Here is a 15,735-nt window from a genome sequence, read left to right on the forward strand (position 1 = left end):
AGTAAGCTTAAGTTACCCCTAGAATCCTTCTAGCAGTCGGGTAAAAAGTAAACCTTTTTTTTCGTATTAAACATCATTTTCATCATCATTATCAACTCATATTCGGCTCACTGCTGAGCTCTAGTCTCCTCTCAGAATGGAGAGGAGTTAGGCCAATAGTCTACCACGCTGGTCTAATACAATGTATTAAACATATACCTACCTAATACTGTAAATAGATAGGTATCTAACTAGTTTTAAAATGGGTAGGTGGATATATCTAGTGCTTATTTTTAAAAGTATGCGAAGTGTGACGTACGAGATTACTTTCACTTTCAGCTTTCTTTTAAATTAAAAGATACCGGTTTCGCTCAATAATTCGTTTGAGTACTGTGAAACGTAAAAGCGTTGCCTACACTTACTTAAATTTACTGTATGTAGGTATCTAGACACCTAAATCTCGATAATAGGTATAAAAAAGAATCAGTAGATCTCTATCGATTTATTAATTAGGGTGATTCAGGAGTAGATAGATGGCCATAGTTGAGCTTCGTTCTAATCACAAAATTATGTTCTACTAGTTGACGCCACGCAGTTTCACCCGCGTGGTTCCCGTTTCCGTAGGAATACGGGGATAATAGCCAGGGGGGCCTATAGCCTTCCTCGATAAATGGGTTATACCACTGAAAGAATTTTTCAAATCGGATCAGTAGTTCCTGAGATTAGCGCGTTCAAGCAACCAAACAAACAAACTCAGCTTTATAGTATTAGTATAGATTATATTCATCTATCCGAGAAAAAAGGAGACTTGAACTCCTTTTTTTTTTCGATGTCCTCATTTCATGCCATCAGTGAGGCGTAGAGTAATTTCGCAGGCAATCTGTTTAACAATTTTATTGATAAATGTGAATTACTTAATTATGAAAATATAATTTGTCCTATAATAGTTTCATCCGCGAAGAAATTTTTAATTTTTCGAATCCCAATTCTCTACAAATCTATATCTATAGGTACTAATATTATAAAGAGGTAAAGTTTGTAAGTTTGTCACATTTTTTAAATGGGGTAATCTTCGGAACTACTGGTCCGATTTCAAAAATTCGTTCACCAGTAGAATGCTACATTATCGGGGAGTGCTATTTTATATTAGTATGATATATATTCGCGGAGTTAACACAGTTTTTGTCATACAGGTCGGACCGAAAATCCTCTTAAGCAGACTTATTCGCATGCGCTGCCTTAAAAATTGTGTATTAAAAAAAAAGCCGTTTTTGAGTAACAAACATCCACAAAATAATCGTTATCTAAAATTAAAATAATATTTTTCTTTAATTTTCAAATAGAGTTGATAAAAATCATAATGGTCTAGTATAGTTTTTTAAGATAAAGAACTGATTATCGTAATTTGTAAATTTCCGCACCTGTCATGATTTAAAATATTAATATTGTAAATGAATTTTAAACTTTAGATTTAAAAAGTTGCATGCGGTGTTTACCTATAAATAGTTTTGCATGTGTTTCTGCTCCTTGCATTTATCTTTAATTAATAATTGTATTATTTGTATGTCTGGTAGACCAAATAAAGAGAAAAAAAATAGCTTCAATAACGATTCTGACGAGCAATATTACTGTTACAAGCGTTTGCCGCAATAAAATTATTGAAACTGTCAGGTACAAGTAAACGAATTTATATTTTGAGTATAATTAATATGTGTCATTGTATCACAAGTTAACAATCCGGGAACCGGAAGTCAGTGTCCCGTAGATGTGTCGCGATCCACTCGTCCGCCTGAGCCGTCATCTCTTCGTCGAAATATTCCCGCCATCCGCCTGACTTACCTGTAAGCACAGATTACGTAAAATCTTTACCGACTTCAAAGATACATTACTCTACGTCCTTTCTATTGATCGATTTGAAGGCGGTGTTATGCCAAATTGGCTATTAATTTAAGTTCATTTTGTTTTTTGGCAGCGCCTTCAAATCGATCAATAGAAAACGCATAAGAACTGGGTTCAATATTTTTGTTAAAAATATTTTATTTTCTGTTAGCATAGTAATCAGTATAGGCAATTTTGTTCACAGAATCGATTTTCATTAAAATTAAATGGGACCAATCTGGAAGTATACTCTTTCAAACAAAAAATATTTTTTCAAAATTGGTTAAAAAATAATAAAAAAAAACCCGACTGCTTAACCTGCTAGCACCTATTCATCCGCCTCGCGTATTTTGTATAGCGATTAATAAATAACTTTTTTTTCTAATTGTAGGTAATTTTTTTAATATGGCCATGATATACCATACCTACTTAAATACTCTTGATGAGGCCTTGAATTTGATACCCATATCGCAATATTCGAAAAATTTAGTTTTTTTTTAACTCGAGTCTATAGCTTCTCACAATCGTCGTGTTAGTTTTTTATAACTTCATCTATCTTAAGCTTTATATAGAGCGAGGGTTTTATAATTAATTTTAAAAGAAAAATAACAATAGTATCTACTAAACTACTCACTCGTCAATCTCTTATGGATAGTAAGTACATTTTACCTTTTCTTATGAAATCACCATCTTTCGAGAATAGGCCAAACTTCTGCATGTCCTTCATATTGACTGACTTGTTCTTTTTAAAATTATCAATGTCAAGGTGATCAACAAGTCTATTTATTTCTTCCTCTGTGATTGATTTACTGAAAAACTTTGCCACAAGTTTTATTGTTTTCGGTAAATCCTAAAAAAAAAAAATAATTAGATCAATAAGCCATAACCTATAGTTACGTAGCAGTTTGCCTGCTTAGGGTTCACTGCAAACGTCACACCACGTCGGGGTCACCTGGAATGATGTGGTGGTCACACACACATAGATTGTAAATGAAAATGCTACTTAAGCATTTTCGTAATTATGACGAAGTCGATACGGGCGGTTTGTCGCCAGTCGTTACCTAACCGTTGTAACTGATAGTCAATATAAGTGTTTTATCAGTGGAGCCTACTATTATTTATCACCCATAACCGCTACCCGGGACACGACATACCTTACTCAAACCCAAATATATAAGTATCCAAATAGTACTAAAGTGGTACAAAAGTGGTGACCCGACTCGGTTTTATTAGCGGTTATTTTTGCACGGGTAGCAACACGTAACGACTCACACATTGGAATTTAGAATGGCAGACAAGGTGACAGAAAATGCAATGCCTATACAGGGGGTGGCCGCAGTACGGAGTGCAAGGAGTGATTCTCCAGATGTCATAGCGGAGATCCACAAGCTGGGCGAACGACTAAGAAAAATTGAAAATTCCCAGCGTAGCGGTGGGAGAAGCCGATCACGGTCACACGGCGCGCCACGTACGCGCATCACTAGCGGTAGCAGGAAGAGGACACCGGCAGATCCAGACTGGCTTTGCTACTACCACTATAAGTTTAGAGCCCGAGCACACAAATGTGTTCAACCGTGTACGTGGAAGACATCGAACCAACCTACTGGCAGTGCGGAAAACTAGCTTCGGTCCTGTCTGCGGCGGGAGGCTGTGACCCATCGATAAATTACCGCTTGTGTATAACTGACGAAAACAGTAAATTACGGTTTTTAATAGATAGTGGTGCTAATGTGTCGGTGTTACCCCGGTGGGCAGTGCGCGAGAAAAATAGAGCGTGCGAGGACTATAGACTGTATGCCGCGAACGGTACACCTATTAAGACATTTGGGTTGCATAGTTTAGTATTAAATTTAAAGTTAAGGAGAGCATTTCGGTGGACATTTATAGTTGCTGACGTTAGACAGCCTATAATAGGAGCCGATTTTTTAACTAAGTATAAGTTAGTGGTAGATTTTAGTAAACGGAAACTAGTGGATCAGGTAACAAATTTTAATGTTATTGCTAGTATGTCACAGTGCATGGAAAGTTCAATAACTACAATTCATAATCAACACCCACATTATAGTTTGTTAGCTAAATATCCAGATTTAACTAAACCGGTATCTTTTAAGGAAGTTCCTAAGCATAGCGTTTGTCATCACATCGAGACGAACGGTCCGCCTGTTCAATGTCGAGCAAGACCGTTACCGCCAGACCGATACGCTAAGGCTAAAGAGGAATTTCGGTTAATGTGTGAAATGGGAATATGCAGACCCAGTAAAAGCGCGTGGGCAAGCCCTCTGCATATAGTGCTTAAAAAAAATGGGCAGATAAGGCCATGTGGTGACTATAGGCGCTTAAATGCTATTACTAAGCCTGATAGTTACCCTATACCCAGGTTACGCGATTTCACGTACTTACTCGCTGGTAAGAAAATTTTTTCACGGTTAGATATAAACAGAGCTTACAATTGCATACCAGTTAACGAGATGGACATTGAAAAGACGTCTGTGTCAACCCCTTTCGGGGCTTTCGAGTTCATCAGACTTCCTTTTGGCCTTCGAAATGCTGGCCAAAGTTTTCAGCGTTTTATGTGTCATAGCGTACTCCCAGACTTAGATTTTTTATTCGTGTATATAGATGATATAATAATTGCAAGTAACAACGTCGACGAGCATAGAAAACATTTAGAGGAAGTATTTAGTCGCTTAGAGAAGTTCGGTATTACTCTGAATATATCAAAGTGTTGTTTCGAACAGACAAAAATGGAGTTTTTAGGTCATGAAGTAACAACGGAAGGGATTCGTCCACTCGACGAGAAGGTGAAAGCCATCATCGAGTTTCCGAGGCCAGCTACTGTGGACCAACTCCGGAGATTTTTAGGTATGTTAAATTTCTATAGATCACACATACCAGGTGCCGCTGAAAAGCAGTCTGAGTTGGATCGCTATTTAACGAATACAAAAAAAAAAGATAAGTCAAAAATCGCTTGGACTGATTCAGCAAACGCTCAGTTTGAGCAGTGTAAACAGAGCCTAAGTGACGCCGCGACGTTAACGTATCCTGCGATAGACAAACCTTTGGCGCTTATGACGGATGCTTCAGAGTCATGCATGGGTGCGGTTCTACAGCAAAGAGAAGGTAACGTATGGAAACCTATTGCTTATTTTTCTAAAAAGTTCTCGGAAGCACAAAGGAAATATAGTACCTATGATCGAGAGTTATTAGCCATTTATTCGGCGATAGCTCACTTTCGATATATGATAGAAGGTCGTAATTTTATTGTGTATACTGACCATAGACCTCTAATTTATGTTTTTTCAAAGATAGGTAGCGTGAAAGAGCTACCTAGGCGAGCTAGACAGATAATGTTCATTAGCGAATTCACTACGGACATACGCCACGTGAGCGGGTTAGATAACATAGTAGCTGACACTTTGTCCCGCGTGGAAGAAATTGTTTGTCCTACGGTCATTGATTTCACGGAACTCGCACGTGTACAAAATGATGACGAAGAGTTAAGCGAACTAAAGAAAAAAATACAATACAAAAACATCGTGATGCCAGGCACCGATAGTTGCGTTGTTTGCGAAACATCGACTAATAAGGCCCGACCATACTTACCGGAAAGTTTTAGACGTATCGCTTTCAATGCAATTCATAGTTTAAGTCACCCGGGTATTCGCGCTACCAACAAAATGGTTAGAGATAGATACTTTTGGGTAGGTATGAATAAAGATATCCGAAGATGGGCTAAGGCCTGTATCCCATGTCAACGATCTAAGATTCAAAAGCATACCGTATCAGATTTAGGTACTTTCGAGAAAGTAGATCGTTTTAGTCACTTAATGATTGACATAATAGGCCCTCTAAATACATCACCCGAGGGATATAGATACTGTTTGACTATGATAGATAGAGGTACGCGTTGGCCAGAAGCTGTCCCAATTAAAGAAATCACAGCTGAAGTAGTAGCCAAAGCTCTTTATGAAAACTATATAACGCGTTTCGGAGTATTTTTTAAGTGTACTTCCGATCAAGGTCGTTGTTTCGAGAGTAATCTTTTCAAGCAACTCATGAATCTTATGGGTATTGAAAAGATCCGCACTACCGCTTATCACCCGCAGAGTAATGGGATGATAGAACGGTGGCACAGATCTTTAAAAGCAGCACTTATGGCTAGACTGTCAACTAAAAGTTGGGTAGAAGAACTACCAACCGTTTTACTAGGTTTAAGAGCCGCTGTACGGGCAGACACTAATGTTAGTTGTGCTGAAATGGTATACGGCACAAGTATTAGGCTGCCAGGTGAATTTTATGATATAAGTAAGGATAATATTTTAGATAGCTCTAGTTATGTAAGCAAATTAAAAAGTATAATTAATGATTTAAAACCTGTTAAAAGGGTCAATAAAGACTCGAGAAAAATTTTTGTTCACCAGGATTTACACACTTGTGACAAAGTATTTATCAGGAACGACGCGGTGCGTAAGCCTCTCCAAGCGCCTTACGACGGTCCGTACCGAGTAATTAGCAGGACAGAGAAAGTTTTTAAGGTCCAATTACCCACACGTCAGGTTATAGTTTCTATAGATCGGTTGAAACCAGCTTATATTTTGGAGGAAAACGATAATCCCCAAAATACTATGTCGTCAAAAACTACGGAACCGATTTTAAAAAAGAAAGTCACAGTGTGTACGGTCCCTTATAATACCAACGGTGTAAAATGCAAAACAACGAGCAGTGGTCGCGTCAGCCGCGTACCTGCACGTTATGCTTAGTTGCATTATTGTTAATTGTTTCGTCATGTTTATAATTTTAAGAAATTAGTTGTGCAATGTCAAAGTAAAAACCATATTCTGCTTAAAGTAATTGTATTTGAAGGTGTTCTACAAAATTGTTTACATAATATTACACTTATACAAAATTTACATTGTCATTTATATATTTTTTTTGTTTTAATTTTTTTTTTTTGTTGTTAGCTTTACAGAGTTCATTAGTTTAAGTGTAACAAGTGTATGCTCCTCGTGAAACGTTTTGTCAGCATTGTGCTTATAGTGTTAAGAATGAAACACCCCTATACTACCTATACATTGTTTTCTGTAAAAAAAAAAAAAGGGGGTGGAATGATGTGGTGGTCACACACACATAGATTGTAAATGAAAATGCTACTTAAGCATTTTCGTAATTATGACGAAGTCGATACGGGCGGTTTGTCGCCAGTCGTTACCTAACCGTTGTAACTGATAGTCAATATAAGTGTTTTATCAGTGGAGCCTACTATTATTTATCACCCATAACCGCTACCCGGGACACGACATACCTTACTCAAACCCAAATATATAAGTATCCAAATAGTACTAAAGTGGCACAAAAGTCCAATTTGTAGGTGATGATTATGTTGCAATTGATTGATTTGTTTGATAGGCTAAAGAAGGATATTGCGTGCCTCTGTCAGGAATCCAAATAATAAATCAAGTAGACGAACTAATTAATGTTTATTGATACACACGAATAATATAAATTTAAAGTATATAAAATGTCTTACTTAAGCGGACTGGTTAATGAATACTAGAACACGAGCGTTGGTAGGGACGAGTTAGGAACGACTGCCTTAACTTAACATCGTAGCGTACGTTCTTACAGAAAATGTTTACGTAGCAGTTTGCCTGCTTAGGGTTCACTGCAAACGGTATTTATGATTGAATATAAGGCACGCTACATCACACCGCCCCAAATTTTTAAGTTAGTAAAAATTGATACGAAATTACGTTACACTACAAACATACATTGTCGAAGTTAAATATCTTTTGTTAAGTTGGTTAACACCGAGCTAATGTATCGGTAAAATGCTTACGTCGTTATCAGCTTGCCGTCGAGTGGCTACCTGAAATTCGACACGTGTTTACATTGAATAAAACTTATAGTGTAAGAGCGAGTGTATAAAAATATTGACAGTCGGTTCCATAATACTACTTACATTTACATTCGAATACGAATACATATTGAATAATTGCGAAAATTAAATAAATGATTGAAGAATTAATAATAATACGTCTAAGTTACACTTATTGAATTGCAAAAAATACATGAACGATTGAAGAATGAATAACCCTGGTCCCACTGCGTAATAAAAATAACGCATTTATTTGAACATTGAAATCTTTGAAAACTATGCGTATAAGAAAAATAGAAAAACGACGGACCAGAGCTATTTTACAATGTTGTTCCTATAGGTGTCATAAAAATTGTTGTTAGTGAGTGTTGCCGTTGACTCTTTGAGTATGTTAATAATTTGCTTGCTTGTGTTACTTGCGAGAATGACGAGTGACGAGCATGTTATTGTTTCAAATGCTGATAGTGCGTTTCTCGGTGGCCCGTGTACTTTGCCTTTATGATTCTTGTTACCGTGTTGCGATAATTAAATGATTGCGTCATATCCTCCTCGCCACATGCTTGACGTCTGGGAAGCGTAGAGTTTACCCGTAGGTAGGGTTGTATCATGTCCCAGTGAAGATGCTTGGCGTTGTACGGAGTATTTATCTGATCGACTCAGTAATGGTATCCTAGCCTTCTGCTCTGCTTTGATGCTGCGGTGCCCACGCTTTCAGTCTCGTGGCATAACCAAAATGTTCCCAAATGCGCTTGAGAAAAAAATAATGCTGCCGTTAATCGCGTTACACAAACTGAGTGGTTTTGCAGTGCGTTGCTAACTTCCACCGGTGTAACCTTATGATGCGGTCGCCTTAGTCGAGGAGCGTTTCCTTTTGTACTAAGTTTCGAGTGTTGATGAGCTATATTCACGACTGCGATGCGCCTGCGGACCCATGATGCAAGGCTAAATCACAGTGTCGTGTGCCTCATATTTGCTACGGCTAAGTTTATCGTCGTTATTGCAGTGAGCCTGGCTTTATTGGTACCATGCGAGCTGCTGCGCTGCCATTTTTCGCTGGCGATAGCGGCTGTTGTTGAGTGAAATACTTGCTTGACGCATTATCGTGATTTACAAAATAATGTCGATTATTTACAGTTTAGAAAAAAAATATCGGTTACTTACAGTGTCTATAAAATGATTCGGCACAGCACTATACATATAATCACTTAAAGTCTTTACGGAGGCAAAATGTGAAAAAAAATGTAACAGAAAAACCATGTTATGTAAAAGAAAGATAAACAAATTAAAACTAACTTAATGTAGTCCGCGAGTCGTTCGTAACTGCTCCACACCAAGGAATTCGCTGCGTGTTTGTTTGTTGCTCTAGTTACCGCGAGTTCATCGACTTGATTTACGTGGTAAAATTCCTTTACCAAATGGAGTTTTTTTTTTGACAGAACGAGGTCACCAATTTGTGGAAAGACCTGTGTTCTGAATTTTTGACAGAGCGGGGTCACCAATGTGTGGAATGACCCGTGCTCGGAATTCCTTGACAGAGCGGGGTCACCAATTTGTAGGTGATGATTATGTTGCAATTGATTGATTTGTTTGATAGGCTAAAGAAGGATATTGCGTGCCTCTGCCAGGAATCCAAATAATAAATCAAGTAGACGAACTAATTAACGTTTATTGATACACACGAATAATATAAATTTAAAGTATATAAAATGTCTTACTTAAGCGGACTGGTTAATGAATACTAGAACACGAGCGTTGGTAGGGACGAGTTAGGAACGACTGCCTTAACTTAACATCGTAGCGTACGTTCTTACAGAAAATGTTTACGTAGCAGTTTGCCTGCTTAGGGTTCACTGCAAACGGTATTTATGATTGAATATAAGGCACGCTACAGTTATTTTAAACAAAATATACAAAGAGTTTTTTTTTTATTTTTAGCTACCTTTATCATATCCTCATAAAATAAGAACAACATGTTATCATCGTTTATGTGCTCCCATGCCTCTAATACATGTTCAAAATATGGTCCCCACAAAACTAAAAAAAAAAAATGTAAAAAAAGTAAATTTCTGTTTCAATCCATATTCACTACATATTGACTCAGAAAATTTGAAATGAGTGGGTTTTAACTAAACGAACAAAGACCTGGAACCAGAACAAGAGCATTATGTAAGTAAATGAAAATTTACAATTTGAAAGAATACCTTTCAATGAGCAAGAACGAGAACTAAAATGATTGATCTTGTTCTAACTCCCACCCACTTCATAGAAACTTCACAGAATAGAAAGTCAGGTACCTAAAAAAATAGGTGCCCACTGAAAAAAAAAGGATAAAGACTCCTATAACACATGGACAGCAGTAATATATAACTTGTTAAAAATATAACTTATTTTACGCTACATGCGTTGACACATTAGCACCGTGTCATATCAGGGAGACAAAATCTAGACCGGGAGCCGCAGCAGAAAAAGCTGAAACCGGTAGAAGTGGCTCAAGTATGCCTCTCTGACTAAGAGTTACATAATAGGGATGATGACAGTTTTTTAAATTGTATATAAATTAAGAGTATACTAATAGTAAAGCAATTTTGTAAAAGGAACAGGGTATCTGCGATCATTACTTTCGGAGCTACAGGGATTTAAAGAGTCAGATTAGCGGCGCTGCCGCGGATCCCTGAAAAACGCCCCATACAAAATGGCTCGAAAAAATGACGTCATAGGCAATGTAATGATCGTTAGATTTGTATGCGCGTTCAAACAAAATTACTAATATCTTTGTTATTTGTGCGTTTATCTTTATAGTTCATATATTAAAAAATGTCACATTTAATGTAAGGAAGCTAAAACTGTATGAATTTTCATCTAATTGCGATAAAAAAATTTTAATCGTTTTTGAAATTTTATAATCTCATTTATTTTGCAAATATCCAGACAATCTTTGCTTTTTATGTATAAATTAGTTAACATTGACCCTATTTACCCGAATGTATCATAAAAATCAATATATTCAAACCTAGTCATCATCCCCATTGTACCTTTTGCCGTGGAGACCCTTGGGCCATGGAATCGCAGTGGTGAAAAATTTTACCGAACCATTTCACCGCGGCTAGTTGCCTCGACTGGTGACAGAAGGGCTGGCTTATTTTTTGAGCAAAGGATCAGCCTGGCTGTCCAGCGCGGAAATGAAGCCAGTATTCTTGTCACCATTCCACGTGGGCATGATTTGTATAATTATTAGGATAAGTTAGCTTAAGTTCAATATTGTATTCTTTCTCACTTACTTTTGTTTGTGATGAAGTAATTCCAAAAGGTTTTAAAATCCTTATCAGCTGTTATCACCCGCATCAGTTTGTGATGATGATAGAAAGATACAGCGACATCTCTTGGATCTCGTGCCACATACACTACCTGATAAAACAAAATTTTTCGTGTTGTATTTTGACTTGTTGAGTAGTAGGTAGAGCGTTTAGTTCTACTAGTGACTAAGGGTTCATTTACACAAGCAGCACGTCGCCAACGTCGGCAACTGCTGCCGACGACCGTTGTCGACTGCTGTTGACTGCAGTCGTCGGTACCAGTTGCAGCTCGTGTAAATGAACCGTAATTAGAAATATAAATAAAATAACAATGAAACACACTTTTCTGCATAATATTATAATATTAATGTATATACTAATAGCATTAACAACTGAGTCTTAGGGCCATAAATCATTTCTCTATATCTATCTCGCTTGCACTTATGGGTCTTATGGAGCCGTCTAGTGAAGGGTGTAACAATGAAAGACATATTATCGATAAGTAAAGTTTATTATCGTATCTTGTTCACAAAATTAAAAAAATTAACAATATTTGATTTAATATAATACATATTTCATATTATATAATTATTAACTAAATAAAATTAATCTTCATCTGAGTCTTCATCATCAGAATCTTCGTCTTCTGCCAAATTTATTATATATTAGTATCCATAGTGCGCAACGAGTAACACATGAATGTATTTATTTAATTGCAGTAAACACATTTATAGCAAAAAAAATACGCAATGCAATTACATTAGAAACCGACCAATCAGAATCGTCCAAATCATTATTGACTCATCATTAGCACGTGCGCAGGTAGCCGTTTATCGATAATTAGGGTGCGCAGGTAGGCGCGCTGCACATTCCTATCTTTTTTGACTTTTATGACCGGACGACTCAGATGATAATGCGCATACTATAGTGTACACAGTGTCTAGAAGACAAGCGCTGTTTGTCAAAAAACAGCGCGTTGGTGTGTAAAACAGAAGGAACGAACGAAAGGATGGTCGTCGTATGGTCTTTTTACCTTTGTAGTGTCTAGTAGTGAAGGTGGCAATAGTGACACTGGCAAATGGCTTTTGATGAATCTCGGCGAAGGAATATTTTGTATTTCTTTAACGCTTAGTGGAATCATTGCTTTCGTTGCTACTTCTATTTGATTTTCAGTATAATGTTCAAATGGAGGCACTAATGCTGACACTCTGAAAACCATACGTGATTTATATTATTATTATCATGTCTGCCCCATTTCTGCTAACTAGAGCGTTTGTATGAACTAATAGATCAACAAAGGTAGATAGATGGTATTAAAAATTTCGTTTAACAAGTCAAAGTTTATATTATAATAAAATGCTTAATTATAATAGAAAGTGATAAGAACCCAACTACCTAAACCGGCCGCTGGACTATATATAACTTGTTTTAAAAATCGTAAGACTCGATTAGGATAAACAACAGACATTTTTTAAAAACCAACCGACACCGGTTAATTTATATAGAACTACTACTTTTCTATGTCAGAAATACTTTCATGGTAGGAAAACGCTCATAACTACGGATTAACTTATCGGATCTTCATCATGTGATATACCTATAGCTAAGAACCATTTAGATGATGTACCAGTTCAAAACACCATCATAGTCGGTCCATTCCTTTAGAAGCTACGATGTCACATACATACACATACAGAAACGTTAAATTTGTAACATCCCTTTTATGTTTCGGATTAAAAATTATATAATAAAAGTAAAAAATTAAAACAATCAAAGGAATAAACCTTAGATACGATTATCTAAAAGTATGTATGGAATAAACAAATTAAATTTTGATGTCAACTCACTCCAAAAATGGAAATCTTTCATTAAGCACTTTTGATAGAGCCTTCTCATAATCCAAGTTATTACATAATAACCATACCAATTCCTGTGTCAAAGTAGTTCCTGCAAGATAACGTGCTTATTATTACAAAATCGAAAGGGGAATGCCAGATCCTGACCCAGTCCTAACTCGGAATTTTGTGGAAAATGTAGATATACTAAATATATTAATTTTTTAAATCATTGTTTTTTAATAAACCATTTTTACTGTTAACTCCGGAATAAAAATCTGCCAAAAAAAGTAATTATATCCATTACGTTATTTCCTCATAGCTGACATTGTTTACTTGTTTTTTAAAAACCTTATTTCGACCTTAGGTTCGAGCCCTTTAGAGCGTTTTTAGTGCATTCTAATTATTTTATGTTCAAAATGGCTAGAATCCAGAGCTGCGAAGTCAGATCAAAATGTAAAAATAAACTGTCATAACACTGTCAAACTATCAAAACTCGTAATAGACACCTCGGAGTAATTTGAAAATAACAAAAACACGTTTTTTTGTAATGTATTGCATGTGCTAAGTGCTTCTGTATTTACAAAAAACCAATCATGACTTTATTGTTAGTTATTTCATAATAAACTGCACATATACTTAACCTTAAAATCAAACTTCAACTTGGATTTATTTTTATACCCCTAGTTATAAAGGGTTAAAAGGTAATATTTGTTTAATAGTACAAAAAATCCAATAATATGATATATAATATATTGTTGCAAATTATTTTTTTTTAGTGGGTCAAACTTCTATACATTGTCTGGCATTGTCCTTTCGTATTGTCTAGAGTGAAGATTTGGTGATTAAATAAATTCTTCGACAAAGTAATTTTTAATTAATAAAATACCACTCACGTAAAAACTTTTGGAACAAAAAAAAGTTAAAGTTTTTGCGGTTTTATTAAACGATAAAACAAAAACTCAAAATAAATTTTTGAATAACTTACTTATTATAATAAAGGACCCTTTACCTGATTTTGGATACGTTATAACAAATGTATCGTCAGTCTTCAGTGGAAAATTGTAAATACTGGGTAAATCTGCTATAAATGATTTCTGGAAGAAGAATTGTTTAGGGCCAACGCGGGCAAACTCTTCACTGGAACCTAATAGACATAAAAGGGTTTTAGCCGTTTCTTTGATTCTTGGAAAGTTGGAGTTGTTTTGTATCACCTTAAATTATCATTTGATTATTTTAAAATGAAAAAAAAATACATATAATTGACTTAAATATGTCTCTCTCATTTATTTATTACTTCTTTTTTTTTAAATTTTTAACAATATAAGTATAAAATACAAAACATTATTAAAAATTTATAAAAAAAAATTCACCCTCCCGCTGCGGGACATTTGAGTGTCCAAGCAACCGGTGGTCAGGGCTCCAGAGTGAGGAACCTCCTCACAATACGCGCCGTCTCAAGAATCACTGCCTTTTGTATCCGACTCTTGATCCAACAGTTAAGCGAAAGCTTCTTAAGGTGTTGGTCGAAGCTTTTCGCTATAAGACCATTGACTGAAACAACTATCGGAACAATAATAGTTGACTCAACATTCCACATGGCGGTAATCTCGTGAGCAAGGTCCAAGTATTTTGATACTTTTTCCTTTTCGGCTTTAACCAGATTATCGTCATGTGGAACAGTAATATCAACAATTATTGCACGACGCACTGACCGATCGACTAGCACTATATCAGGTCTATTGGCTACAATATACCTGTCAGTGATAATCGTTCGGTCCCAGTAGAGCAATGCACTGCTATTTTCAAGAACTGACGCTGGGTCGTACCTATAGTAAGGCATCTCAAAATCGATAAGGCCATATTGAAGAGCAAGCTGTTGGTGGATTATCTTGGCTACTTGATTATGTCTGTGCAAGTATTCGCCGTTAGCAAGGTGAGAACACCCGGACACAATATGCCTGGACTCCCCAGGACGATGACACGCTCGACAGATGTCTAGAGTGCCATCTTTCATAATGTGTTTCCGGTAGTTTCTCGTCTTTATAACTTCGTCCATAATTGCACAGACAAAACCCTCGGTTTCCCCAAAGAGGTCACCGAATTGCAACCAAGACACAGATGTTATTTGATCTACATCCGGCCCAGTAAGGGCCTTGTAGAATCGTCCATGCAACTCCTTGCTCTTCCACATTGCCACACGATCTGAGTTACTGATTACTATAGGCTTGCGCCAGTTCTCTTTGCCTAGGGATAGCGGGGTAAGTCCCTTATCCACTGCAACGACATCCTGATACATACTCACATTCATCTTGAGAAAATGATCTCTGAGATTGCACACCTCACGATTATGGAGGTTCCTGGCGTTTAAGAAGCCACGTCCTCCACACTTGCGTGGGAGGTACAATCTCATTACAGATGAACGGGGGTGATGCATCCGGTATGACGTCAGCAGTTTGCGGACTTTACAGTCCAGGGAATCCAGTTCGGTTTGAGTCCACTTTAGAATGCCAAAAGTGTATATGAGTAAGGGCATGACCCAGCTATTGAAGGCACGCACCTTGTTACCGCCTGATAAAAGACTTTTTAGGACTTTTTTCAGGCGGCCAAAGAAGCGTTCCTTCACTACCTGTTTCATATTCCCTGCCTCAATACAAAGTGCTTCTGTCATTCCAAGGTATTTATAGGTCTCGCCTTCAAGGAGTGATCTGAGAATGACAGTTTCTGAAATAACTATATTCTCGGAGCTCACTATCCTTCCTCGCTCTACATTGATGACCGCACACTTGTCTACACCAAATTCCATCCTTATGTCATTGCTAAAGGTTTGAGTAATCTTCAGCAATGACACTAGGTCTGTACGCTTTGATGCATA

The 15,735-nt window shown here is 36.8% G+C and overlaps 1 protein-coding gene across 1 annotated transcript; it reads right to left on the reverse strand.

The window, feature by feature from the left end:
* Window positions 1-1,651: 1,651 nt before the first annotated feature.
* LOC128198092 (luciferin sulfotransferase-like) lies at window positions 1,652-13,141 on the reverse strand. Its single transcript, XM_052881533.1, has 6 exons — window positions 12,873-13,141; window positions 12,059-12,233; window positions 11,011-11,137; window positions 9,672-9,766; window positions 2,527-2,707; window positions 1,652-1,818 (listed from the first exon to the last, which is right to left on the reverse strand). The coding sequence occupies exons 2-6, from the start codon at window positions 12,164-12,166 to the stop codon at window positions 1,709-1,711; spliced, it is 621 nt and encodes a 206-aa protein (XP_052737493.1). The 5' UTR covers window positions 12,167-12,233; window positions 12,873-13,141; the 3' UTR covers window positions 1,652-1,708.
* Window positions 13,142-15,735: the final 2,594 nt, after the last annotated feature.

Source organism: Bicyclus anynana, chromosome 5 (genome assembly GCF_947172395.1).
Source record: "Bicyclus anynana chromosome 5, ilBicAnyn1.1, whole genome shotgun sequence".
Classification (NCBI taxonomy): Eukaryota; Metazoa; Arthropoda; class Insecta; order Lepidoptera; family Nymphalidae; genus Bicyclus; species Bicyclus anynana.